At 41.6% G+C, this 25,095-nt stretch overlaps 2 protein-coding genes across 3 annotated transcripts; both read left to right on the top strand.

The window, feature by feature from the left end:
• Positions 1 to 1,047: 1,047 nt before the first annotated feature.
• drgx (dorsal root ganglia homeobox) lies at positions 1,048 to 5,425 on the top strand. Its single transcript, XM_085369454.1, has 6 exons — positions 1,048 to 1,105; positions 1,918 to 2,018; positions 2,567 to 2,668; positions 4,339 to 4,511; positions 4,827 to 4,939; positions 5,046 to 5,425. Exons 1-6 carry the CDS (start codon positions 1,048 to 1,050, stop codon positions 5,423 to 5,425), a joined length of 927 nt encoding a protein of 308 aa, XP_085225580.1.
• Positions 5,426 to 9,269: 3,844 nt separating this feature from the next.
• Positions 9,270 to 24,763, top strand: lg13h10orf71 (linkage group 13 C10orf71 homolog). Of its 2 annotated transcripts, XM_085369953.1 has the most exons (3): positions 9,270 to 9,732; positions 11,824 to 22,873; positions 23,148 to 23,243. In XM_085369953.1, the coding sequence occupies exons 2-3, from the start codon at positions 12,035 to 12,037 to the stop codon at positions 23,166 to 23,168; spliced, it is 10,860 nt and encodes a 3,619-aa protein (XP_085226079.1). In that variant the 5' UTR covers positions 9,270 to 9,732; positions 11,824 to 12,034; the 3' UTR covers positions 23,169 to 23,243. The 2 variants fall into 2 exon arrangements, with proteins under 2 accessions (XP_085226079.1, XP_085226077.1); XM_085369951.1 differs by having other exon boundaries at positions 11,824 to 24,763.
• The last annotated feature ends 332 nt before the right edge of the window (positions 24,764 to 25,095 follow it).

The raw sequence follows: 25,095 nt of genomic DNA, 5'->3' as shown, positions 1-25,095 counted from the left end.
CTCAGAGACGCATGGCGTCTGCGCTCTGCCGTCCCAGATGCGCTTTAAAACTAATTGAAAGGGTCCCGCAGCAGATCATTTATCTGAGGAAGCGAAATAAATCGCTGGACCCCTTGCTGTGAACAAAATCAAAAATTTGGCCTTGTGAGTGTTCTACATGCGCAAACCCTTGTAAAGTGGACCCCCTAACACACCCTGACGAGCAATTAAACCACCCGACAGTCAATCTAAAACCCAAAAGCAGTCATCCTGCTTTTTTTAATATATGAAAGAACCAAATAAAAAGTGCAGTGGGTATGTGTGCATGTTTATGGTTAGGGAATATGCTTGACTCTGGAATAACAATCACTTGTGATGAATTTTTTTGGCACCAGAGCAGAGCTGCCGTTTGCCACCCCGGGTATGTCTTTCCTCTCCTCCTTTCTGTCTTTCTCTGACACACACACACACACACACACACACACACACACACACACACACACACACACACACACACACACACACACACACACACCAGGGGTTGGGGGTGAGAAAGACAAAGCCGTGATAATCCGATTAGGACCAATTAGGCGTGAGATTCTGCGACACTAGCTGAAAGCCTTAACACTCTGTAGACAGTTATACAGTTATAGAGACATCTGGACACTCCCAGAGAGAAATAGAGAGACAGACAGAGAGAGAGAAGTGAGTAGTGTGTGGGGGTGCGTGTGAGTGTGTGTGTTTGCAGGAGCGAGAGAAAGAGTGTGGGGGGAGCGAGAGACAGAGAGATCTGGACACTCCCAGGCAGAGAGTCGGTGGAAGTGCAGCAGCCACTTCTCTCCGAAGCGCTAACTCACTCACATCAGCATCCTCACCGCAGGTAGGATGCTCTCACACATTAACTTTGAATCTCGCCAAATCCCGCGCGGTTCCGCATCTTCTGCTGACGGTTTAAGAGTGTTTTTGTTGCTCCCGTCACAAATCTGCATTATTCTAGGTCTGTGGGTTTAAGCTGAAACTTTTGTCTTTGTTCCAGGTTCCGTTTCGGAGTCTCTTAAGCGCGCAAAGATGTTCTACTTCCACTGTCCACCTCAGCTGGACGGAGAGTGCTGTCGCTCCAACACGCGTAAGTTCGCTGTCTCGCTGTTTTTTCCAGCTACGGATTATTTCTAACGTTACTCTTAAAGTTGTTCTCTGTAAACTTTTGTGATGTTTAGACAGCGCGCGGTGATTCTGCGCGTAAAGTGTGTGTGTGCTGTCGGAGACTTGAGAATGGGCCCGAATTTATCATTACTTTCTCTAAATCATTATAATATAATCATTTAACACAATGTGTTGTTAGTAATTGTTAATTAAAACAACACCGACTTATAAAATGTATTTTTTATGTCGTGGTAATATGTAACTAAAACTAGGTAAGTCAAACTGTTTCGGTTGTGAATCTGAATATCGCATGTAAAACACTCTTTTCAAATTTTAACTTGAAATTGTTGGTTGCTTATTGCATCTCTGGTAATATTTATACAAGTCCAAAACAGCAGCCGGTATATTTCCCCACACAAATTCATGTATGTATGTAAAGGGTTAAGTCTGATTTTCTCTCTGCTCTCTTTTGGTGAGAAGAGCTGGTGGTTTGGCCCCGGGGCAGAAGGGGCGTTTTGTCCCGGGCACAGATGTTGGGTGTCATGGCTTTTAGTCCGCCATGGTTCCCCTTAGACACCTAACGTCAATGTTTCATGCAACTAATGGAAACACAAAATGTGCCTGCTTTGGCTAATATTTGTATTTTTATAGCCTTTCTTTTATCACTTTTATCACTGAACTTACCTAAATACATCATGAAGTTATTAACTCCTTATTAAAGCAGTATTATTATTATTATTATTTTTTTTTTAAGTGATTGAATTGTTTCCAATTTCCCTCTCTCTCTTTTTTCAGTGAATTCAGGCGGATTTGGCAACCACGCCCCAACTGATTTTGACGATGGATTTCTACGTAGGAAACAGCGCAGAAACAGAACAACATTTACTTTGCAACAGGTAATTATTTACCAGAACAAATAAAAAAAAATACACACATATATATAGGCTATATGCAAATCAGAGAAAAAGAAATGGGCCTAGCTGAAACTTCTCTTAAAGCAAAGCAGGTGTAGGGCGCTCTAGCTTTCAACAGGAGGAGGAAATAAATACAAAGTTGGGCAAGTTTTCTATTTTAAGGCAGGGGGAATTTCCCTGATATTCACCACAGACATAAAAAATAAAATAAAAATAAAACCTTTATCCCAAATTTATTTCCAAAAGCCCAGAGGCAATGATGCCATAAAATCATATGAAAATAGAAGACGACGAAAGATCTGTTGATTATTTTTATTATAATTGTGGATTGTCACGCGTGTATTTAACTGTAAGTACTTACAATTACAGGCTAATCTTTGACATCTTTATTTAGCGTTATTCACTATGTCTCTTTACAAAAAGAAAGAAAGAAAGAAAGAAAGAAAGAGAATAGTCTGCTTATATTCAAATCAACTGGCAAATCATTTTAATAATTAAAAGTCTGCCCTCTGTTTTTTGCCAATGTGCAGTTGGAGGCTTTGGAGGCTGTTTTCGCCCAGACCCACTACCCGGACGTGTTCACGCGGGAGGAGCTGGCAATGAAGATCAACCTGACCGAGGCCAGGGTGCAGGTATGGCTGCAGCAGTGGTGTGTCCTGGGCACGTTTGACCATGCAAGAGAGGGTAAATTAAGGCACTCTGTCATTCCGGCTATGCACTTTAATAACATCAACATAATGGTGAATATTAGATTAGCTTGATTAATCGGTCATTCATAATTAACCAGCGATAATGTTCTTCACTAATTTGTCCGCGTCTCTGAGGTAGGAATACATCATCCGCGCAGATCTCGTTCTCGTGACACAGCCAGAAAAGAGAGAGAGAAAAAACGTGTTTTAAAAGAGGGCAAAGTCCGTAGCCTCCACAACTCCCCTTTCCTATCTCCCTGATCCTATCACACACGCGCGCGTACATAAAAGAAAAAATGGGCAAGCATGCACCTTAAATGTGCCAATTTATATTCCGCTCCTGCCCTGCACATATGCGCGGTTATAAACTTGGCCAGATGTAATTAAGTTATGTGTCCTGTATGTAATTTCCTGCATTCCAGATTTGCTTTTGGGTTTTGTTGTGCGCGCAGATCTAATTGTGGGAAATATAATAGTTTGCCTTTTGTTCCCCAGGGTCATCTTACTATCGCTTAAACCCAATGGCTGGGTTGATAATGGAATCCAGCGCTGTAAATTAGGGATTGTAAACAAATTATTCCCCTCCTAATCCGATTACCACATTCCTATTATTAAATCTGAACATGAATCCACCGCAGTATGCAGGGATATTAAACTTACATTATTATTAGAAAATAAATTTCCTTTCTGTTGTAGTGTTGTTGCCCCCCCTCTTTTTTGTGTGTAAAGTGTCAATGGGCCTCCCCCGCATTAAGAGCACGCCGCAAATTGAGATTAATGGAGCAATTATAGCCCATTCAGAGATGGGTGTGTGTGGGGGGGCGCGACTTCTAGCTGGAAGGTGCAGGGGTGAGATAAGTCCATCGGCTGTATTGTTGTCCTGCCACCAAAATGTTGTCCTTTCTTTATGCCGAATGAATGCATGTGTTTTGTTTGGCTGTTGACATCATTTATACCCCCGGTACAATAGCAGGGATGCAGAGCACATGCACACCGACTCTAACCTCCATTCACACATCATGATTAATGCCTGCTAGAACCAAGTCCTAATCGAATCTGATGTTGTCAAACAATCACTAAATAGGGAAATAAACGACTTCATCATTGCCGCCTCTCTCTTGGGCAGCACAACTGTCAGTGGGAAGTCATTAAAATATGATAATGAAAAATTGCTCAATTAAATGTTGTTATAGGCACTGACCTTCATTCGATTAAGATACCAGAACTTGGCTATATGTGCTCTCAGCTCTGTGGATGCTGAAGGTTTTGGGGCTAAGTCAGGGACTGTGGGAAATCAGAGCATTGCTTTGACAGGTTCAAATGCCACTTGATAAGAGAGGTCACAGAACAAAGGAAGTAGGGAATATTTCTTTTAACTTTACTGTTAACAAGATTTCAAAAATTGGGAATATATATATTTAATGTAGTTTCAATTTCTCTCAATATTACGCAAGTTAGATTACAAGCCTAAATCCAAGGAATTAAACTGAAATTATTGATGTGTCATTAGGCCCATTTTAGAATTCCAGTTTTAATTTATGGTTTAATTAATTTGTTGTACTTTTTTATTTTTTCACATTTTTAATTAATATTATTTTTTTTGTCAAATGCAGGTTTGGTTTCAGAACCGCAGAGCAAAGTGGAGGAAGACAGAGCGAGGGAGCTCGGACCCTGAAGGAGGGAAAGAGCAGATGAGTGAGGGAACTCCTCCATCTCGCAGCATCAACTCTCAGTCCCCAGTGGACCAGGGCAGAAAACAGAAAGAACCACTGGAGATGCAGCCAAGGTGAGAAGAGACAGACAGACGACCGTCGTCACAGTTATCTTAGTGAAACAGCGTCCTGTTAAAGGGGAAATTTGTGAAGCACTGTCGGCCAGACTAGAATTTTTTTTTCTTCAAAACTCTGATAGCCAACATTAACTTCTGGAGAAAGCTCCATATCGTTAGTCAATAATTCTAATTCATTAGTGTATTTTGGAAATAGCTGTAGATATTTCTAGATATATATTACTAGAATAAATTGTCTGCTTAAAGTTATACCTGGATATTTAAGTACTAAGTAATTCCTAATACTTAATTAAGTATTTGTTCTCTCTCCAGTATCAACAGGACAGTGGGTCCTGGTGGTCCCTTCTTTCCATCCTGCTTACCAGGCACCCTCCTTAACTCTGCCACCTATGCCCAGGCTCTCTCGCAGGTCGCCACTCTGAAAGGTAAATATGATTTTTGTTAACTGATGAATAAAGATGGTAATAAAGATGATGAAGATCTATTTTTTAAGTTGTCTTATCACAAATTCCACTGATTCTCATTTTTCAGGTAATGGCTTGTGCTCGTGCTGCGTTTCGGACCCCATGGGCTTGTCCTTCCTGCCACCCTATGGTTGTCAGGGTAACCGCACAGCCAGTGTGGCCGCCCTGCGCATGAAGGCCCGTGAGCACTCTGAGGCAGTGCTGCAGTCTGCTAACCTGCTTGGTGCAGCAACCGGACCAGGTGCCAGCGTGGGAGTCCTGTCAGGAGTCGGCGTGAGCGCAGCTGGGGTGGTAAGACCCTCGGTGGGTCCTCCCATTGAGGTGTCAGGCGCTGTCGGAAGAGGGGGAGATAGCTCCAGTCCCACCTTGGCCTCCAAGGTCCCAGTCCTGGGCAGCAGTCCTGACAAGCACCCTCACTGCCCTAAGGAACCACTGGAGAAAAAGTGAAGGCGCTGGACACAAACGTGGATGTACCGATACTCTAAATCTGTGTGACTGTGCCTGCTGTAACTACTCGACCCTGGCTGTATGAGAAACTAAGCACAAATGACTGACTCCAGAAACAGCCTGGGACGGACTTTTCTCATATCACACTGTGTGGATGAAAACATTTAACTATTTATTTGACAGTAAGTTATGATTGTGAGAAATGCTCAGTAACTGGGGCCTCGTTCCCTCATAAAAGCACAACTGTGGTTTTTGGATCTATTATCTGTCTTCATGCGCTCTTGGACTCTTTCGATGGACTTACATAGATACAATATGTGTGCGACAAAGACATATTTGATAATGTGAATTTAAATAATCCTGATGTTGTTCCTCTCATTTTCATTAGGAGGTCTGGTGGTTACCTTGTAAACATTAATGCATGTAAACTGTAAGTGTGCAAATGGCTGGCAGGACAGTGAAGAGTTTTGCAGGATTTTGGGCAATATATTGTTTATGGCATCAGGTCAAGCAATCGCCTCTCATTCTTTTGAGTTTAAAAGTGAAAGTGCACTTTAATATTAATCAGGCATTTTAAGTGTAAATGTGTACATGTGCTAGACTATGTGTGAACCCCAGGCAGGCTAAAGCAGACTCAGCGAGAGAGCGGCAGTTGTCCCTTCCACTCTGTTAGCACATCTGTAGTGCCAGCAGACAGGGAACACACCAGTCCTGTTGTGACATGTTCTTTAAAACAATTAAAGATGTACTCGCTCATGTTCCTCTCCTGTTGCCTCTCGCTCCAGCCATCTGTTCTAATACATTATTTATCAGCTTCCTTTAAAGCTGGGAGAGGAGAGCATTCGTGACTCTTATTATTTATTTACTTTTAGGAACGCTTGCGCTCACCCCTCCTCTCTGCGAGCCTTTTTTTTATTTTTATTTTTAATAAACCCCATTAAAGATGATATATGCTATTTGTTAATGTTGGATTTACATTTGAAAAAATATCATCTGTCATCACCTCAGGGCTCTTCACAACGTAGTTTATCACGGGCAATATATTTGTTGATTCATTATTCTTAAATATCTCCCCTCACTAGAATGACTCTTGACTATAAGATCGACTGATCAGACTGAGAATACTTAACCGCAGTGCACACAACCAGTAGTTGCTGATTCAATTTGCGTCCTTGAGGATTTTCAGGAAATTACTTTTGATAGTCAATAACACAATTAAGTAAACTACACACACATTATCATGAATAATTGATAAGAAATTATGTATTACCATGAAGTAGTGGTTCAATAATTGATGAGGCGACACCCTGGTGACACAGGAGAGGGAGATAATGTCAGAAGTCGTGCCAGGTTGTACACAGATCATCTTTTTCTTCTTTTTTTTCACACCATTATGTGTGCATGTTGTAAATATCTGAAAACTATACCAATAAAGTGAATCTTTTACTGATTGTGACTTTAAGACTTTTTGGTAGGATTTTTAATTTCTATGAACCCATGCAACATTCGTGTTACATTTTCAGAGAAAATCCCCAAATTTAGACAAAAGTTTCAACTGGAGGCCCTTTTTTTAATTTTACATATTTGATATCATAAAACACTGCAGGTATAGAAATATTGCATTATGTAGCGACTGCTCTCCTGGATCTAAAAATGGCCCAAATATTATTACCAAAAACATTGCGCCTTCATATAATGCTTTATCTTTAAGTGCATGAGAGAGCTCCAGAGCAAATATGTTGAGCCCAGTGACATGGCGGCTAATGATAACACAATATCCTTATACAAACCAGCTTCTTCTCCAGAATGTACCAGTATGGACGACGTAATCCGGCCAACTCATACAAAAGACACAGAAAAACACATTCAGTCTCTCCAAAATTGAATACAGCAGTTGTGGAATTTAATCATTAGCCAAAACAAAGGATGCTGAAGTTATAATGACTCCGATCATCATTAAGTTCTGCATGGTGCCCATAATTCACTGCTTTAATATTTCATAAACAAGTCAAGTTGGTGTTGACATTCAGCTGTGCATGTGGCATCATTGATAATTTTCTGTCACCTAAAAAAAGTCCTGAGGCGGTTTTGTGGAGCATTGTTATATCAAATTAGCTGGAGAGTGGCCAGAAAAGCAGACAAACATGGTGAATACGGGGGACAGCAGTTGAACTCTGTTCTTACAGTGCAGTTAATGGGCTTCTTTTGTTGCAGTAATGAAATATTTTTGCAGGGATGTGGGGAAAAAATGTCCTGAAACAGGGAGACGCTGCGCACATGCACCCATCCACAGACGCACGCAGACAATATAAGACAGAAAGAGGCCGTACACTCAAGAAAGAGTCATCCATACATGCAGCTCCTTTTGCTTGACATTAGGTGCAACACTAAATTTTTACTATTTACATACCTAGCTCCCAAAGTCAGACATAAAGTGAATTCAGGCCTATGTCCAGTGAAGGGCCAAAACAACCTGCTAAAGTATCGTCTCTGCTTTTAATTCCTGCAGCGAAGCTGACCAATAACCCAATCAATTAGAATCAATTAGGCTCATTTCTGGATGGAGATTATACAAACAAAGCATATCTTAATGCAGCGAGTAATGTGCCTGTCTGCTGTTTGCCACATAACCACAGCTCTGCTCCCCCTTACTCAGCAGAAGGAAAAGCATCCTCAGCGTTTGTGATCAATGCTCACAGTCCCCGGCAGCTTCTCAATAAAGCTATTCTGAAGCAAAGCTGGAGAGCTGCATTGTACAAAAACTTGAGAGGTTTGTATCAAAAGTCCACATTTCTGCACAGAACTGTAAAAACTGGGTGTTTTGTAATCTAAATTTGCCCACTAGAGGGACTTAGTGAGCAGGAAACTGATGTGAGTGGCATCATGTCTAACCTAAGTGGGGAAATTGAGCCTTTTGGTTTATGACATACAGATTATTCTTACTGAGGCATGTTACAAATGACAGTTTATCAATCAAAACAATTTTTTAAAAGACCGTACTCGTAGATTAAAGGCCCAAAAGTAAATAGCAAAACAAGATTTTATGACAGCAACTTGCATCTGTTATTGATATGAGTGGAACATACAGCTGATTGTCAGCGACTGACTTGGTTTCAGGGTGGAGAGGAAAATAGAGCATGAGAAGGGCGTGTGGGTGGAGTCTGTTTAGAAGGGCGGAAAGAGATTAGTTAAAAAGGGATTACATCAGCCTTTCCTAAAGTTTAGTGAGCTCTACGTAAAACCATCTGTGTATGTGTGTGGGCATGTGCGGAGGAGTGCGTCTCCATTAAGGCCCATGTGTGTGTGTCCATCATCCTGTCAGGCCAGCCCTGCACCCGCCAAGAATCCCAGGAAACTATCTGCTGCAGCAATCTCCTATTATAGCAGCATGCTGTAGGAGGGGAAGGAGCTATGGGGGTGAAAGGGGGAGGTACAGTTCCTCCCCTTCCTTTGCCTTATGGCCTTTTCTGCTGGGGGTTGAGTGAGGCTGTAGTCAGGGAGATTAGACGGGCCATGGTTTGAGTACTGTAATAAAGTGAAAATTCAGGTTAAAATTAACCTCTCAGACATGATGTGTCAAACAAAAAATAAAAGGAAATAGATGGGGGGGGGAAAGCCCAACAATGATAGAAAAATAAATTCCCTCATTTTGGTCTCCAACATGAAGCTTCATTCAAGCAAAGTGGCCGGAGGCCACTTGTTGACACTCAATATAGTGCTTGTCAGTTCTGTTCAACAAAGAAGGTGGCACTTGAGTGCAACACAATCAAGTTATTTCTGTCTCCCAGAAGGGCACCCAAGCTACAGCCCCTCCATACACCCTCCCAAACACTCAGCACCATAGCACATCCTCAGGAAATTAGTGTTTTCTCCTGGTTTAGATCTTGCAACCTCCTCACAAACTTGCAATACGTTTCCAGTTTACTGACAGTTAGCTCTGGCTGCTAATGGCCAATAGTAGCTGTCCAGATTTATAAATAGTTGAGAGGCTGTTTGTTTCATCCATCTGACACTCGACACCAAAGGATTTCACAGACCCACATGCTAGCCCGAGTCCTCATTCTGGTCCCCCATGGTGGACACTCTCCCTGGGACAACTCCTCTATTTCTGTCTAGTCTCCAGCCCCGAGTCCTGCTAGCGGCTCAGAGACCTGACAGTGGACTACATAGAGGGGTTTTTTGGATTTCTGAGAGCTGAAGCTGTGAGAGGGGACAGATCAGATCAGCGTCAAAGGCTTTTTTAAAGAGATGAAACACTTTTGAGGAGTTTACAACAAGGCGCAAATTATGGAATATAAAACTCAAAGGTAAGACAAGAATCTCAGTGTGCATTCTTGTTCATATTTGAAAGAAATACATGAAAAATGCCCCCAAAAAACATGACCATAACAGATGTACATAACATTACTCTTAAGCTTGGAATTTCAATGATTTTCACACAGATAAGAAAGGTAAGAGATAAGAAAATCTCTGATCCCATTTGTAAAAAGGTAATACAAATTGACTTACTGAAGCTACTGTGCAGTGTTTAGCTGCACTTATAGAATTTGGTTTTGTTCCACTGAAACTTGCTGACATCAGCAAACATTTACTGTTATCCTTTGAGAAGGTACAGAGACATTCCTGTTCAGTCTTCCTTTGGACTGGATTGGAGTCCCATCTGAAAACGAGTCATCTTTGGTGTCAGGTTTAAGCTGGAGACCCGTCACTGCACAAAAATAAACCTGTCACATGCAAGAATGGGCTGAAATCAAGCTGGCAGTTTTACAAGACACCACTGCAAAAAAAAAAAAAAAAAAATGCAGCTGAATGAGGGATGGCTATCAAAATTGTGCACGTCTTTAATGCTTCTTTTTTAAGAAGTCTCTCTCTATATACCAAATGTTTTGTTTGAGTCAAGACAGACTGGGATGAAAACAAAAATCTAAAATGTTTTAATTGCTTTGATCGTTTTCTCAATGTTTCTTTTAATACACTGAAAGAAGATACTTGCTGTGAGTGTACTGGGACAATGCAAAGACATGGAACATGTGGCCTTGTTCAAGCTACTGCGTTTTTGTTTTTTTGTTTTTTTTGCTTAATAGAGAAACGTGTTGCATTATAGTTTTAAACTTCTTTTTATTTCTGCGTCGCTCTTATTAGATGCTGATGTAGTCGGTCAGTACAGCAGTGTGGTGAGTAACTGTGTTATAGATGTGTATCAGATGGATAGCCTCCAGGTCAAAAGATATTAATGAACCACTGAGTACTCTGAGCAAGGTGATGGCTGCTTGGCAGCTGCATAGTATTTAACCAAAATATACCCATGATATTACCCATTTACAGTACAACAGAAGAAGAATGTGATACCTCACCTATATCCTGCAGCCGGGAAGAAACAAACTACATTATTGCAGATATGTTAAACTATATTTTAATATATAACCCAGGGTTTGTGATTTGTAGAATTGTGGATATATTTTCTAATTCAGTTTAGTGAATTTTGAAGCCCACCACAAGAAGTTCATGAGTGTAAATAATAGGAAAAGTAAAGCTTCTGTGTCAGCTGTTCTACTACTTAGATCTTACATGTGGCCTTGGATGTTTTGAGTTTCATTTAGATTAAGGCTTTGCATGTTTATTTATGAAAGAAGAACATTCTTTGTAATTAATGATAATTTAAAGGAGTCTAAATGACATATAGTTTGTTTGAAAAAATCGATAACAGATTATGCACTTTACTGGCAGTAGATTAGGTAATTTATACATGTAAAATCCCAGAATAGTAAGAGCTATGCTTAAGGATATTATAATCTAATTTTCACCCCCTATGTAAAGAAAAAAAAGTTTCAGTGTCACACTTGACAAGTCCTAATAAGATGTTTTCCCTCTTTGACTAGACAGGAAACAGGCTGATTGAAGATCAGCAGCATTAGTGACTTGAAAATGTGACATTATGTGCTCATTTCAAGCTCTGATTACTCAGTTTCTGTCTTGCACTGCGAAGTCAATTTGTGGTGCATGCGTGCCCATCTAAATTTGTACAGATGCATCTTGATTACCCTAAATAACTCACGTGAGGCTGTCTTCGCCGCGCCTAGCAACAGTGTAGTTTTATTCACAACATGTCTCTGATCTCTGAAGGTCACGGTGATTGAGTGGAAGGATTTACAGCGCTGTTTTCAGAACCACATACAGTACATTGTGGCTTAATGCAAAAGAAAATTTAAACGTATCAAGACCAGCAACCAAAAACTTAAGCACCACAACAAATGACATAGGAGGGAATATTGTATATATTTTAGTCTTTGGATAAGTTTGCAATAAATTGAGCAAAATAGTGTTATGAAACTGTGTTTTATACAGTGATGGATTACAGCACTCATCCTAGCCTATTTCCCATTTCCTTTTTCTTCTAGGAAAACAACAAACTCTGGGATTGTTTTGGAGACAGGCCAGCTAAATGGCATGATGCCGTAGGAGCTACTGGCTTTACAAAATCCTGACCCAGGGCCCTAAATTCTGGGTGCAGCAGCTCCAGCAGCAGGCAGAGTGTGTAATTTTGAGGTCTATGTTTGCATGAATGTTTGAACAACTGAAGGCAGACATTTTTGTTTGCAATTCTGCATCATGACCTCCGTTGAGAAGCGCCGCTCTGGCCGAAAGAGTGGCGGGCATCGAAGGCACAGCGATGGAGGCTACAGCGACACCTCCAGCGGTGGGTCCTTCTTGGATGAGAATGACCGTGAGGTCTGCAGTCTGACAGACAGGGCATTCAGGAGTCTCTGTATCGGCGATGAAGCTGTTTATAATGACTCAGACCTAAGTCTGTCTTCACCCTGCACTCAGAGAGACAGACAGCTGGCCTTTAGCCAGAGCGGACAGGACAGAGAGGACGGAGAGGACAGAGAAAGGGAAGAACTTAAGAGAGCTGCACGTGAGAACTTCAGCCTCAAGGTGCAGCAGTATGGACAGGACTGGAGCCATGGAAGAATGTATGGAGGTGAGATTCACAGAGATCCACAATGGGAGGTTCATGGAGAAAGGACACAGGGGAGGATTTCTGCCACATTCCAGCACTCCGTTGTGGAAACCTCTCAAAAGGAAACATCTTTAAAGGAGGAACGGCTCAACTTTCTCAGCAATGGAGCCACAGAGTTGAGTTCACAGCAACGCAAAAGCAACTCCAGAGTTTCCTCTCTCATCAGAGCATTTAATTCTGAGCGAAACAGGGATGGAGTAGGAATGGATGACAAAATCAGAGAGTGGAAAGATGAGACGAGCTGGGACAAATCAGCTCTAATGAGTATCCAGAGGGAACTTTCTGAATTCTCTACATCATACCAGCAAAATTTTCACAGCAGTCATTTCCCCTCTTCTGGTTCATTCTCATATGGAGACAACAACCTCCACTCCTTTGGATCTGATGTAGCAGCAGTGTCTCACAGTTCTGCATCTTCTTTTATGAGATCTTCACACAATAAACAGAGCATGTGCACACAGGTCAACTGCAACTCTAATGTCTTTATACACAGCGAGTTTAGTCCCTTCAAGGTGTGGAGGGACCATAACAGGTTTCCCTTCCAGCAAGGACAAATCTCAGGCTTTATGCACCGTTCCGAGTTCGCTAAATGGTATGAGACACCTATGTACAAGGAGCCTTCACAAATGGGTCAACCACAGGGTCATTATACAGGTATCAGACGGCCAAGGAGTAACTTGGCACCCATGATTTCACCATCTCTTCCACGTTCCACCTCGACATCTACAGTGCTACAGAACGCTTCAGCTGTGGAGAAACGCTGTGAGTCAGAGTTGGCAGGTAATTACCCGTACAGAAAAAGAAGCCAGAGTGTGGGAACCAACAGGCTTCCGTCCCATCGCCCATCGACTGCATCACCCACCATTGAGATGTCTCGACGTGTGAGGGACACCATCAGCTCTGTCAAAGCCCTCCAGCAGAAAATCAAAATGATGGCAGAGCAAAATATTACTACGGAAGTGACAGAAAACCAACAAACAGTACTTTACAGAAAAGAAAATGTAAGTCTTGGCAATAATGCAGTAACAGTGGCACCTAACGCTATTGGCAGTAACACAAGCACCACGCCATTTAACATCAGCCAGCTGCTGACACCTCTGGTCCATGCACATCAAGAAGCTGTTTCTTCTGATCTCCAACATTATGCAACTTCTCCTCAACCTGTAGAGCATTCTCCAGTACGAGCTGAAAGCAGGGGTGTGACTCCCGACATTAGGATGTCCACCTACAAATCCAGAGCCACGAGTCTGCTCTTCAATCTCAAAGACAACAGAAAACGAGTAAAAAGCACCTACAGTCCTACCAAATTTAAAGCAGCGGAGACGTCTGAGAACAACAAACAGCCACCAACGCACGAGTCTAGAGATACTGTGATAGATATCCCTGAATTTCCAGATTCAGAAATTCAATTTTCACAGCTACAAGAATCCAGCAGGACAAATGCTGCTATGAACCAGTATCGCATCCCAGAACTGTCACTTACAATGTCAAATTCTCAACCTGTAATGGCAACTACAGGCCAATATGCAGAATACTCTTTAAGCGATTACCATAGAGCTCAGATGCAAGCCCAGATGGTTCATCACTCTGGGTTTACTGGATTTTTACCTGAAAACTACACCGGCAATAAGCTGGCTAATGGACAGAATCTCCATGAAGATTTAGCATCATTTGCTCCCTATAGGCAGGATACTATGGCTGATGTAGGAACGTTGGGAGGGGCTTTATACACACATAAAACACCTTATTCAGCTACAGAAACACCAAGGCTAAATGCTGACAACAATCAAAGTGGAGAATATTTAATAAGCAAGCCAAACATTGAACAACCTTTTAATGAAACAGTGGGAAGGCTATTCACAAAGGTGGAGAAATGTGAGCAGCTCAAACACAACAAACATGATTACAGTAATGTCTCCTTACAGGATAAGTGGAGGCAGACAAACAGCCAAGATACAGAAAAGCTCAGCATGAATGCAACTATCTCTCCATGGAAACAAGAAACAGCTACTTTAATGGAAAAGACAAGGCAAGAAAGTCACCAGGACAAAAGAGTGCTTCAAACACATTCTGGATGTAATGAGAAAACTGATTTGAAAGATCATTATTTTAAACAGGATTATAACAAATATAATGACAATGAATGTATAAGCCATCAGATGTTTTCTTCAGCTAAAGACAAACATATAGGCATGGGTGAAACAAGTCAAAGAAAACAATATATGCAAATTCCAAGGGGACACGAGGTCCAGAGTCTTCAGCCTTCAGAAGTGAAACCACAGTCTGAACATAATATACACATTAATTCATTTAACCCAGACAAAACATCTGCCCCCCAAATAGCAGAGCAGATGACGGAGAGACAGTTTGCTGAGGTCAAGGCTAAACAGGTCATGGCAGAACATATAAAATCCCACCACACCCAGGCAGAGGTGGCAAAAGTTCAGCAGGGGGCTCAAGTGGAGCAGCCTAAAGCAGAACCCTCTAAGTTAATTTTAGCAGGGCAGAATGATTCGCAGAAAGACGCAGCAGAGCGGGTCAAATCAGGACTAATAAAGGAGGAGAGAGGGAAACAACCCCAAGCAGAACATATTAAAGAAAATAAAGAGGAGAAGATAAAAGGAGAACAAACAAGACAGTTCAGAAAAAAACAACCAGAGCTTGCCAGAGAGGAGCAGACAAAGGCTGAACAAACCAGAGTACACGAGGTAAGAGATGAGCCAAGAAATATCACAGAGGAAGCAAGAGCTGAGCACATTAAAAAGGAGCAGGGTAAGCAGGTCAAAGCGGAACGAGCTGAAACAGAGAAGCTAAAAGAAGAGCACATAAAAACTGAACTGGCAAAAACCGAGCAGGCTTGGCAGACGAGAATAGAGGAAGCTAAAACTGAACAGGCCACAGAAAATTGGATCAATGTAGCACAAGTCCAGCAAATGGAGGTAACCACTGAACAAGTTAAGAAAGAGCAGACAGAAACAGAACAATCTGGAACAGAAAAGGTTAATGTAAAAACGGCCGGGGCGGAAAAAACAGAGCATGCAAAAGAGCAGCAAACTGAAGCAAAAGAAGTGAAGACAAATGTAGCTGAAGTGGAGAAGATCCAAACAGACCACATTAAAGCTGGGAGTTTCCGAAAAGCAAAGGAAGTAAAAGCTTCAGTTCATGTGAATATAGAGCAGTCTACAACAGGAACAAGCACAACGCAAGATGCTAAACCTGAAGTTGGAAAAGCAGAATGGGCAAAGCAGGAGCGAGCTAAAGCAGAGCTTATAAAAGCAGAAAGCATGCAGGAAATGTCAGCTAAACTCACAGCTAAACTAACGGCTGCACAACTGGTCAAAAGTGAGCCAGATAAAGTCAAGCAAGTCAAGACCGAGCTAGCTAAAGCTAAAGCAGAGTTAGCCAAAATAAAAGAGAAAATGAGATGTGAGCAAAAAGAGAAAGGCAGACATGCCATCATCATAAAAGAGGATGGCACTTCAAAGAACGATGTTCCTTTAAAGTTAAATATAAATGAAAAAGAGAATTACTTAAAGAAAGATAAGGAAGTTCAAAAGCGTCACCAGGAAGAAACAGTTATCAGAAAAGACAATGATCAATCCAGCAGAGGCAGTGATGATTATGAACATCTGAGAGAGAAATATGGCTGTACTAACAGAATTTCAACAGACAAAAACAATTCATCAGTGACAGGGAATGTCTTATTAAATGGTCCTTATGAAAAGCAAGTTTTACCTCCTAATAAAGTTGAGAAAGTAAATAAGGAGAAATCAACAGAAGAACACAGTCCTACAAGCAGATTTATCACAGCTAACCAAAAAAATATAGAGGAAGTAGGTGGCTTTAAATCCAGTGAAGTCTCTGAAAGTCAGCCTGTTTACAATGTGTCAGCCAAAGAATCCAAATTACCCAGTGCCAATTATTCTGTAACTAATGTAAAAAACAGAGCAAATTTTGACACTGTTAGCGATAACATGAAGGACAACAGTGTTGAAAAATTGGAAAAATGCACCCCTGTGAAAGACACTGAGGTTTCACAGCAAAGAGATTCTGATTGGGTGAAACTGCTACCCCATGAAAGGAAACCTAAGTCAGCTGAGCACAATGTAGGCCCAAGTAAAGATCAGCATTTTATGCCTCCCAAATCACTGTCTCATAAAGAAAGAGCCATGACCAAGCAAGAGATTCTGACTTCCAAGATAAAAGCTCATGCTGAAAAGGAAATTTCAGCAATTAAAGAAAAGGGCTGTGCTATACGAGATGGATTCATATCCAAAAATTCTTCCAAGCAATTAGCTGGTAGTCAGACAGTTAAGATACGACAGAGGCCGCCATCGCAGGAGGCGTCTAAAAAGCATGAAAGTATAATGCCCAGTAATGCAACACTGAAACCTCAGATGGGATCTTTAGGAGTACAGATGGACCGTGTCAAGTCTGTTTCACCTTCAAGCTCTGCTACTATACCAGTTAAATCTGCAGCAACCACCACTCATAATATCATGAGCACAACTGAATGCTTGCTACAAAATCAAAAGCTGGAGTCCAAACCAATGCAAAATAAAGAGCAGCCACTCACGATCAACCAAGAAGAACAGAAAGCAGTTTATGCAGAAATATCTGGAAAACCAAAAGATGGAGGTAAAGACTCTTCAGATATAAAAGCTGACATTCCCAACAAAAAGGAAGAAGATCCTGCAGACACCACCTGTGTCAATGCTGCAAGCTCCAAACCTGTGATGACAGAAAAGGCTGAAAGTAAAGAAGAAACTTATGTAGACTTAGCACCTTCACTAAACATTGTCTTTGGTCAGAAAAAAGAACCTGCAGCTGATCATAGCTTGCAGATTATGGGAATAATGGTAACTGTACACGAAAGAAAGCCAACTGTGAACACTGGTCAAGGGAATAACAATGCTCAAAACCATCTGAATGTAACAGAGAAAGAGAACAACAGTTCAGAACTGGATAAGTGTTCTCCCAACTCATGTCTAGAATTAACTGAAAGAAACACATCTTCAAATGAGGTCATAAAGAAAAATAACACGCAGGAAACAGAAGATCAGGCTAAATTTGTTAGAGAAAGTCATCCTGAAAATGTGCAAGAAACACCACTCTCAGAAGCAGTAAAGAACAATATGAAGATGTGTCAGGAAAGGACACATCCACAGCAGGATGGTTCTACTATGAATACAAAACCTCAGGGGGAAACACAGCCAGAAACCTTGACCAAAAAAGGTACCATCACTGTACCCGCTAAAAATACAGTGCCAGGTGAAACTCAACCCCTTCACCACAAAGAGGACATAAAAGCAAGACAAGGAAAGGATGACAACACAGATAAAATGCTAAGAGAGAGGACAGATGAAGAGAAAAATCCACAAAAAGTGCAAACAGCTCATAGCAATGAGAACTTAGCTGTCACAACAGTGAACACTGGAATCAACAACATGAATGATGCTGAAATGCTGATAAAGCAGGTCGCTAAGCAAGTTCTGAAAGAAGATATGACAAATGTGGACAATCAGGCCAGCATCAGCAATGTAGATGGCAAAACAGCACCGCTACTTGAGGAAAACAAACATGACTCTATAGTTCCAAAAATGTTAAACACCAGTCCTTCCAACAAGTTATTCAAAAATGAAAACACACATGGATCACACAAATTTCAATATAATGACAACCAAATCAGGGATAATAAAAAAGAGAACGATAACGTGCACATTGACAGCATCGCCATCAGAGTTGTACCATCAGTAACTGAGACGGATAACATGGCGATAGTTGGAAAAGAAGATGGTGCAACTTTGCCATTTGATCGAGTGCAAGGTAATAAAGAGAAAGAAGTTACATCATCTAGTTGCCAAGAAAAAGTTATCACTTTAAGCACAGAAGAACAAGCATGCACTGAGAGATCTAGTTCTGATGACACACATGTGCTGTCCAGTGTTAGAAAACTGTCTGATTCGCTGAAATTTAGCAATCAACAGAATAGCAACAATGCAACAAGCGAGAATACTCAATCTGAGAATGAAGAGCTTGAAAAAGTAAAGAAATGTGAGGAACTGGTGGGTGAATCAAGTGAACAACAAGCAAATGGAGACTACTTTCAAGTACAAGGGATAACAGAAACCAGTAATGAGCCACAGTACAATAGCAAAACTGATAGAGATGCATCAGAGGGAAGGGGACTTCCAGGGTTACCACCAAACAGAACAGCTGCCAGCAATGAAACACACAATGAAGGAAAGATTGAAGCCTTTGTGTTCACTGTGGATCAAAGTAAAAGAAAAACAACCGATTCAAGTACAGTTCAAGATGAAGATGCTAAAAGGAAAAATTGGGACGCAGAAGATAAGCTAGAATCAAAACAGACAGACAGATCTAGGAAGAGATGGAATAATAATGAAAATGCTAAGGCAGAACAAGCTAATCACATTAGAAAACAAACTGAGAACCACTCCACTGTATCGGCAACCGAAAGACAAAGTTCAAGAAATTCATTCCCAGCAAGGGAGAGCACATTTCAAGAAAAACCTGAAGTTAAAACAAAACCAAAAGGAAAGCTATCCACAACACCAGAGATATCAGCAATTGCAGACTATGCAAGGTTAAAAGTAATTGTTTCAGAGGACAGAGAAGCAAATACTTTTCAGGAATACCCACCCAACAAAAAGGAAGGATTCTTTCCACTAATACAGACCCGTCATAGCAGACGTCCTGTGTTTACTACTGACCCACATGAGAACTCTGTAAAAGAGAAAAGTTTGCCAGATAAGACAGAAATGAGTGCTAAGGTGAATAAAGTACCCAAACTACTAGTATTTCCCATCACAGACAAAGAGCATCAAAGAACAGGGATGTTCAAACTGGGAGAAAAAGAAAGACAAGATTCCAAAGTGAAGAAAAGCCCGGCAGACAATGCAGCAAAATATACCCAACACAAAGAAAGGAACCATTCACCAAAAACTCAGACAATACAAATATCTGAAGCTGGCTCCCAAAAGGGATACCAAGAAGATCAAACCGTTTGTCAGCCAAATAGTCATTCTTTGCAACCAGCAACATCATCTTTTGTAGTTAACGACTCTCTACATCCAACCATGGAGCAAATGCGCAACAGGAAAGAAAATTTTACCCAACAAATGCAAGATGGGAGATTTGAAAAACATCAAAATAAAGACCTGGGGCCTAAGACTGACGATGAGAGGACAGAAAAACTAAAAGAAGAAAGTCTTGAAACTCAGCATGGAATAATCATAGCAAAGCAGCAGCGTACGAAAAAACAATTAGAAGAAGAGCAAGCATTCATGTCTGAAGAGATAAAAAGAGAAGAAGACATGAAAATAAAGCATATATTGGATGAGAGTAGAGCTTCTCTGGCTGAAGAAGAGAGGAGAGCCACTCAGAGAGAAGAGGAGAGGAGAGCAAAAGAGCGTGAGGCCGTAGCTATTAAGATCAAGGAGAGGCGAGAGAAGCAGAGGGAAGCAGAGAGATCAGATGAAGAAACAAAATTCAAACAGAAAGAAGAGGATATTAGAGCAGAACAAAGAGAAGAAAAAGTGAGAATGAAAGAAATTGAGGAAAAGAAGAACAGAAGAATAGAGGAGCAACAGAGAGCTGCACAAGAAGAGCAACAGAGGAAAGCTGCACAAGAAGAGCAGCAAAAAAGAGCTGCACAAGAAGAGCAACAAAGAAAAGCTGCACAAGAAGAGCAACAAAGAAGAGCTGTGTATGAAGAGCAGCAAAAAAGAGCTGCACAAGAAGAGCAACAAAGAAAAGCTGCACAAGAAGAGCAGCAAAAAAGAGCTGCACAAGAAGAGCAGCAAAAAAGAGCTGCACAAGAAGAGCAACAAAGAAGAGCTGTGTATGAAGAGCAACAAAAAAGAGCTGTGCAAGAAGAGCAACTAAGAAGAGCACAAGAAGAAAAACAGAGAGCTGCAGAAGAACTGAAAAGAAGAGCTGCACAAGAAGCGCATCAAAGGAGAGCTGTACAAGAAGAGCAACAAAGGAGAGCTGCACAAGAAGAGCAACAAAGGAGAGCTGCACAAGAAGAGCAACAGAGAAGAGCTGTGTATGAAGAGCATCAAACAATAGCACAAGAAGAAAAACAGAGGGTTGAAGAAGAACTGAAGAGAAGAGCTGCACAAGAAGAGCAACAGAGAAGAGCTGTGCATGAAGAGCAACTAAGAATAGCACAAGAAGAAAAACAGTGGGTTGCTGAAGACCTTACAAGGAGAGCTGCACAAGAAAAGCAACAGAAAAGAGCTGCAGAAGAAGAGCAACAAAGGAGAGCTGCACAAGACGAGCAACAGAAAAGAGCTGCACAAGAAGAGCAACAAAGGAGAGCTGCACAAGAAGAGCAACAAAGGAGAGCTGCACAAGACGAGCAACAGAGAAGAGCTGTACAAGAAGAGCAACAAAGGAGAGCTGCACAAGAAGAGCAGCAGAGAAGAGCTGCACAAGAAGAGCAACAAAGGAGAGCTGCACAAGAAGAGCAACAGAGAAGAGCTGTGCATGAAGAGCAACTAAGAATAGCACAAGAAGAAAAACAGTGGGTTGCTGAAGACCTTACAAGAAGAGCTGCACAAGAAGAGCAACAAATGAAAGCTGCACAAGAAAAGCAACAGAAAAGAGCTGCAGAAGAAGAGCAACAAAGGAGAGCTGCACAAGACGAGCAACAAAAAAGAGCTGCACAAGAAGAGCAACAAAGGAGAGCTGCACAAGACGAGCAACAGAAAAGAGCTGTACAAGAAGAGCAACAAAGAAGAGCTGCACAAGAAGAGCAACAAAGGAGAGCTGCACAAGAAGAGCAACAAAGGAGAGCTGCACAAGAAGAGCAACAAAGGAGAGCTGCACAAGAAGAGCAACAGAGAAGAGCTGTACAAGAAGAGCAACAAAGGAGAGCTGCACAAGACGAGCAACAAAGAAGAGCTGTGCATGAAGAGCAACTGAGAGTAGCACAAGAAAAACAAAGGGCTGCCGAAGAACTGAAAAGAAGAGCTGCACAAGAAGAGCAACAGAGGAAAACTACACAAGAAAAGCTACAGAGAGCTGCAGAAGAAGAGCTACAGATGAGAGTAGCTCAAAGAGAGCAACAAAGGAGAGCATTTCAGGAGATTCAACAGAGGAAAGCAGCTTTGATTGAGGAACAACGACAGATTGAGGAGAAGATACTTGCCAATACTGAGGCAGACAATAAAAGAAAACCAAGAGAAGGAGATAAAGTTTTGCATATTTCAGAAGAGGAAAGGATTGAACAGATACAAATGGAAGAGCAAAAGAGACAAAGGCAGAAAAAGGAAGAATGGATGAGAACTCAAACAGGGGAGGCAGAAATGAGAGCTGTAGAAAGAGTAAACATCATAAAGGAAGAAAAGCAAGCCAACGAGAGACCTAAACTTCATGAAAACAGCCAAGAAGCACTGAAAAATGAGATGAGAGTGGAAAAAGAAGGCATGCTAGCTCAAAGAGAGAATAACATCAAGGCTAACAAGAGGGAAGAAGAAAAGGTAACAGCTGACAGTGAGAAGGTGAGAGATAATCGGAGAGAGGAAAAAAGAGTAGCACAGGTGGATGCTCTCCAGTACTATGCCATTACTTCAACAGAATCAGAGACAAAACAAAGAGAAAGGCAACTATGCTCCCCTTCACCCTCCCAACAAAGAAACAATCTATCAGAAAATGAGTCAACTGAGTCCCACGGGTCCCACACGAGATCTTATAGACCCCATGCCCCTGCATCTCCAGCTCCATCTCTGCCCCGATCCAACACTTCCTCACCTGCTCTAGGAGTCAAGCCCTTAATGTTCAGAGTAAAGGACAACACCTTCAGAGGTTCCGCTTCCACCAAATCGGTTAAGCCACGATTCTATAAGAGCTTTGGAGACGATGTCCGGGTGGGTTCACCCAGTGACAGGGGATTAGAGAAAAGAGAGGAAGGACAGGAGAAAATAAGACACAGTGCTGGAACTCCTGTCCAGCATCACACAGGTTTAAATAGACTCACTGCTGTCAGTGAATCTTCAACTTTCCAGTCAGCATCTTCACCACAGGATCACTCAGCCCCTATCCCTCATTATAGGCCCTATTCCAGGAGAAGCATTGCTATGGAGGAAGATGACTCACGCTCTCTTATCAGCAATATGTCTGAAGATGTGGAAAGTTTTGCCACCAGTGCAGCAGACCTTGCAGACATACGAGGTCTTTATGACTACGAGAGACCAGAATCAGCATGTAGCTTCAGCAGTGATGTGTCCCGTTCTTTGGGCAAGCCTCCAGCTGTTCCCCCAAAGAGCGAGAAAGCCCTACGGAGGGCTCAAAGGCTAACTACCCGGAGAATGAAGAAAGAGTTGTCCAAAGTTGGTGCAGACAGCCTTTCTGGAGTTGAGAAAGATGTCTCCACTATTCGTTCCTCTTCATCCACTGAGGTACGATCCTCTAATCGCCATGCTATGGCTTCCCCTCATTTTTCCTCACCTGTCTCCCTTGCTAATGCTCCTGTGTCAGGGTCCAGCTTGCCTTCCACCCATACAGAACACCACTTTTTCCACGCTTCCCCTCATGCCACTGGTCCTATTTCTATCCCTCATACTGCCGCCGTTTCCCTCCCTGGTGTGTCTCATTATGCTACTGGCCCTGCTTCCCATACTGCTGCTCCTAAGACTGTTGCTCATGTTCCCTCTTCTCCCACTTTCCACCAAGCCCACCACCCAGCTCCAGTGACACAGTATCATGTAGAGTCAAGCTATCCCCAGGCCTACCCTCTGACCCAGCGCAAGGTGCTGCAAGACCCCGGTTCTGGTCAGTATTTTGTAGTGGACCTGCCTGTTCAAGTGAAAAAGAAGACTTTCTTTGACCCACAGACAGGAAAGTATATCCAACTGAATGTGCGCGAGTCTGGCAAGAGCATCTCACAACCTCAACCCCAGCAAACATGCCCACAGCCTGAGATGCAGATCAAGTCCCAGCAACAGCCCTTCTCCCAGACTTTTCCTGCTGGCAAACCCTTTGTGCTTTATCAAGGGTCCCACGGTTATCCCCAACACTACCAGCCTGCAAGTATCAATTCCTTGCATCCCAACAAGTCGCAGGTTCCTGCAACTCTCCACCAGAACCAGCAGCCTGGACATCAGGCTTTTGAACTGGGACAAAACTCTGAAGGGCATCGCTACAGTCCAGAGAAGACCCCATACATGGACACGGTTAATGACAAAGACAAAACATATAACACAATTTACAGCACACATGGCTCATATGAGTCGTTCCCAGAGTGTGACACAAACAGCCAGCTTGCAGGAAGCTCAGTTTGTGAAAATGATAACTCAGCCCACTCGCAATATAATCCTCGTGATATAATAGCTATGAGTGAACTGGAGGACTTTATGGAGGTGTCTGATTGGTGAGAGTAAAAACTGATATTAAATATTTAATAAAGTAAAGAGTGAATGGATCATAATATACATGATTTTAAGTGGTTGCAAATGACTTTTTCAAGTGAAAATAGTCTCAGAATGTTTTTGGTTTGTAGTTTTAATAAGTCTCTATAGCAAACTGTTATATTGTTTCTGCTTTTGGAGATTCGCTGTTGATTTACTTGTTTTACAGAGTTCACCATTCCATTTGACTTTGAATGTGAGAAGCTAAGCTATGCTTCTTGTGTAAACAGTGTCATTAGCACTGCCTGTTCAACCTAACTGCATTTTATTATATATCATACGGTATATCAAAAGTTGTTTGGAAAAACTTTTGCTACTGACAAGCCTGCTTTACCTTTAAGCACAAATTGGAGATTTTGAGATTCAGAAGCATAGTTTTTTAATTCAGCCATGTATGAAGTGAAAAAATGGTGATGTGGCTGTTGCTGTTTTTAAGAATTAATATCATACAGTAGTCTATTTTTATAGCTGAATGTTTGTAAAAATTGTTTGGTTGCTGTGAAACAGTAGCGTGAAATGGGCTGAATCAGATAATAATCGATTAATAATTTCTCATCACGGTGTATTTTAAACCTCTTTGTAAAAGTTAGAAATAACCCAAAAGGAAAAGATAAAAAGGTTCATGCAAGAGGCTGATTTTATTTTACAACCATAATATAATGTAATATAATGACATCTTGTTCTGACTTCTGAAATGTACCCTGGGCCTGAGTGATTCAAAATGAAGAGTCTTTTTATGATTGCATAAGACAATTACAATGTGCTATTGTAATGTGCAGTAATATGTCCTGAGAGATAAAGGAAAATAACACTTTGTTGATGGCATTTATTTTGTGTCCTTTTTACTGTATGAAGCAATCCAAATGTTTAAATCTTTTAATATTATACCCACGAGAGTGTGAAAATGTGCCTTCTTTTATTTCCCTTGATCCACACACTCCAATTAAATGTACGGTGCTGTGGTGAGAATGCATGCCTATACTCTCCAGTTTAACATAACCATACAGCTGATCCCCTGAGAAGCAGTAACCTGCTTTGACCACTGTGGGGCAGAGCAGAGTGCTTCATCTGCTGGAGCAAAGACCTGAACTTAAGACCTGGGAAGAGAAAAACCTGAAGGAAACCCTGAACACAAGATTTTGTTAAGAAGTCAAAATCAGAAGTATCATTTTAACACATGATCCTCAATTTATAAAACTTGTACTGTGGCTTAA

This window comes from Diplotaxodon limnothrissa, linkage group LG13 (assembly GCF_057381915.1).
Source record: "Diplotaxodon limnothrissa isolate DT_005_m linkage group LG13, D_limnothrissa_male_GT1.1, whole genome shotgun sequence".
In the NCBI taxonomy this organism is placed as follows: Eukaryota; Metazoa; Chordata; class Actinopteri; order Cichliformes; family Cichlidae; genus Diplotaxodon; species Diplotaxodon limnothrissa.
Note: the sequence above shows the minus strand (reverse complement) of the source record. Positions and strands in the feature narration are given on the sequence as shown.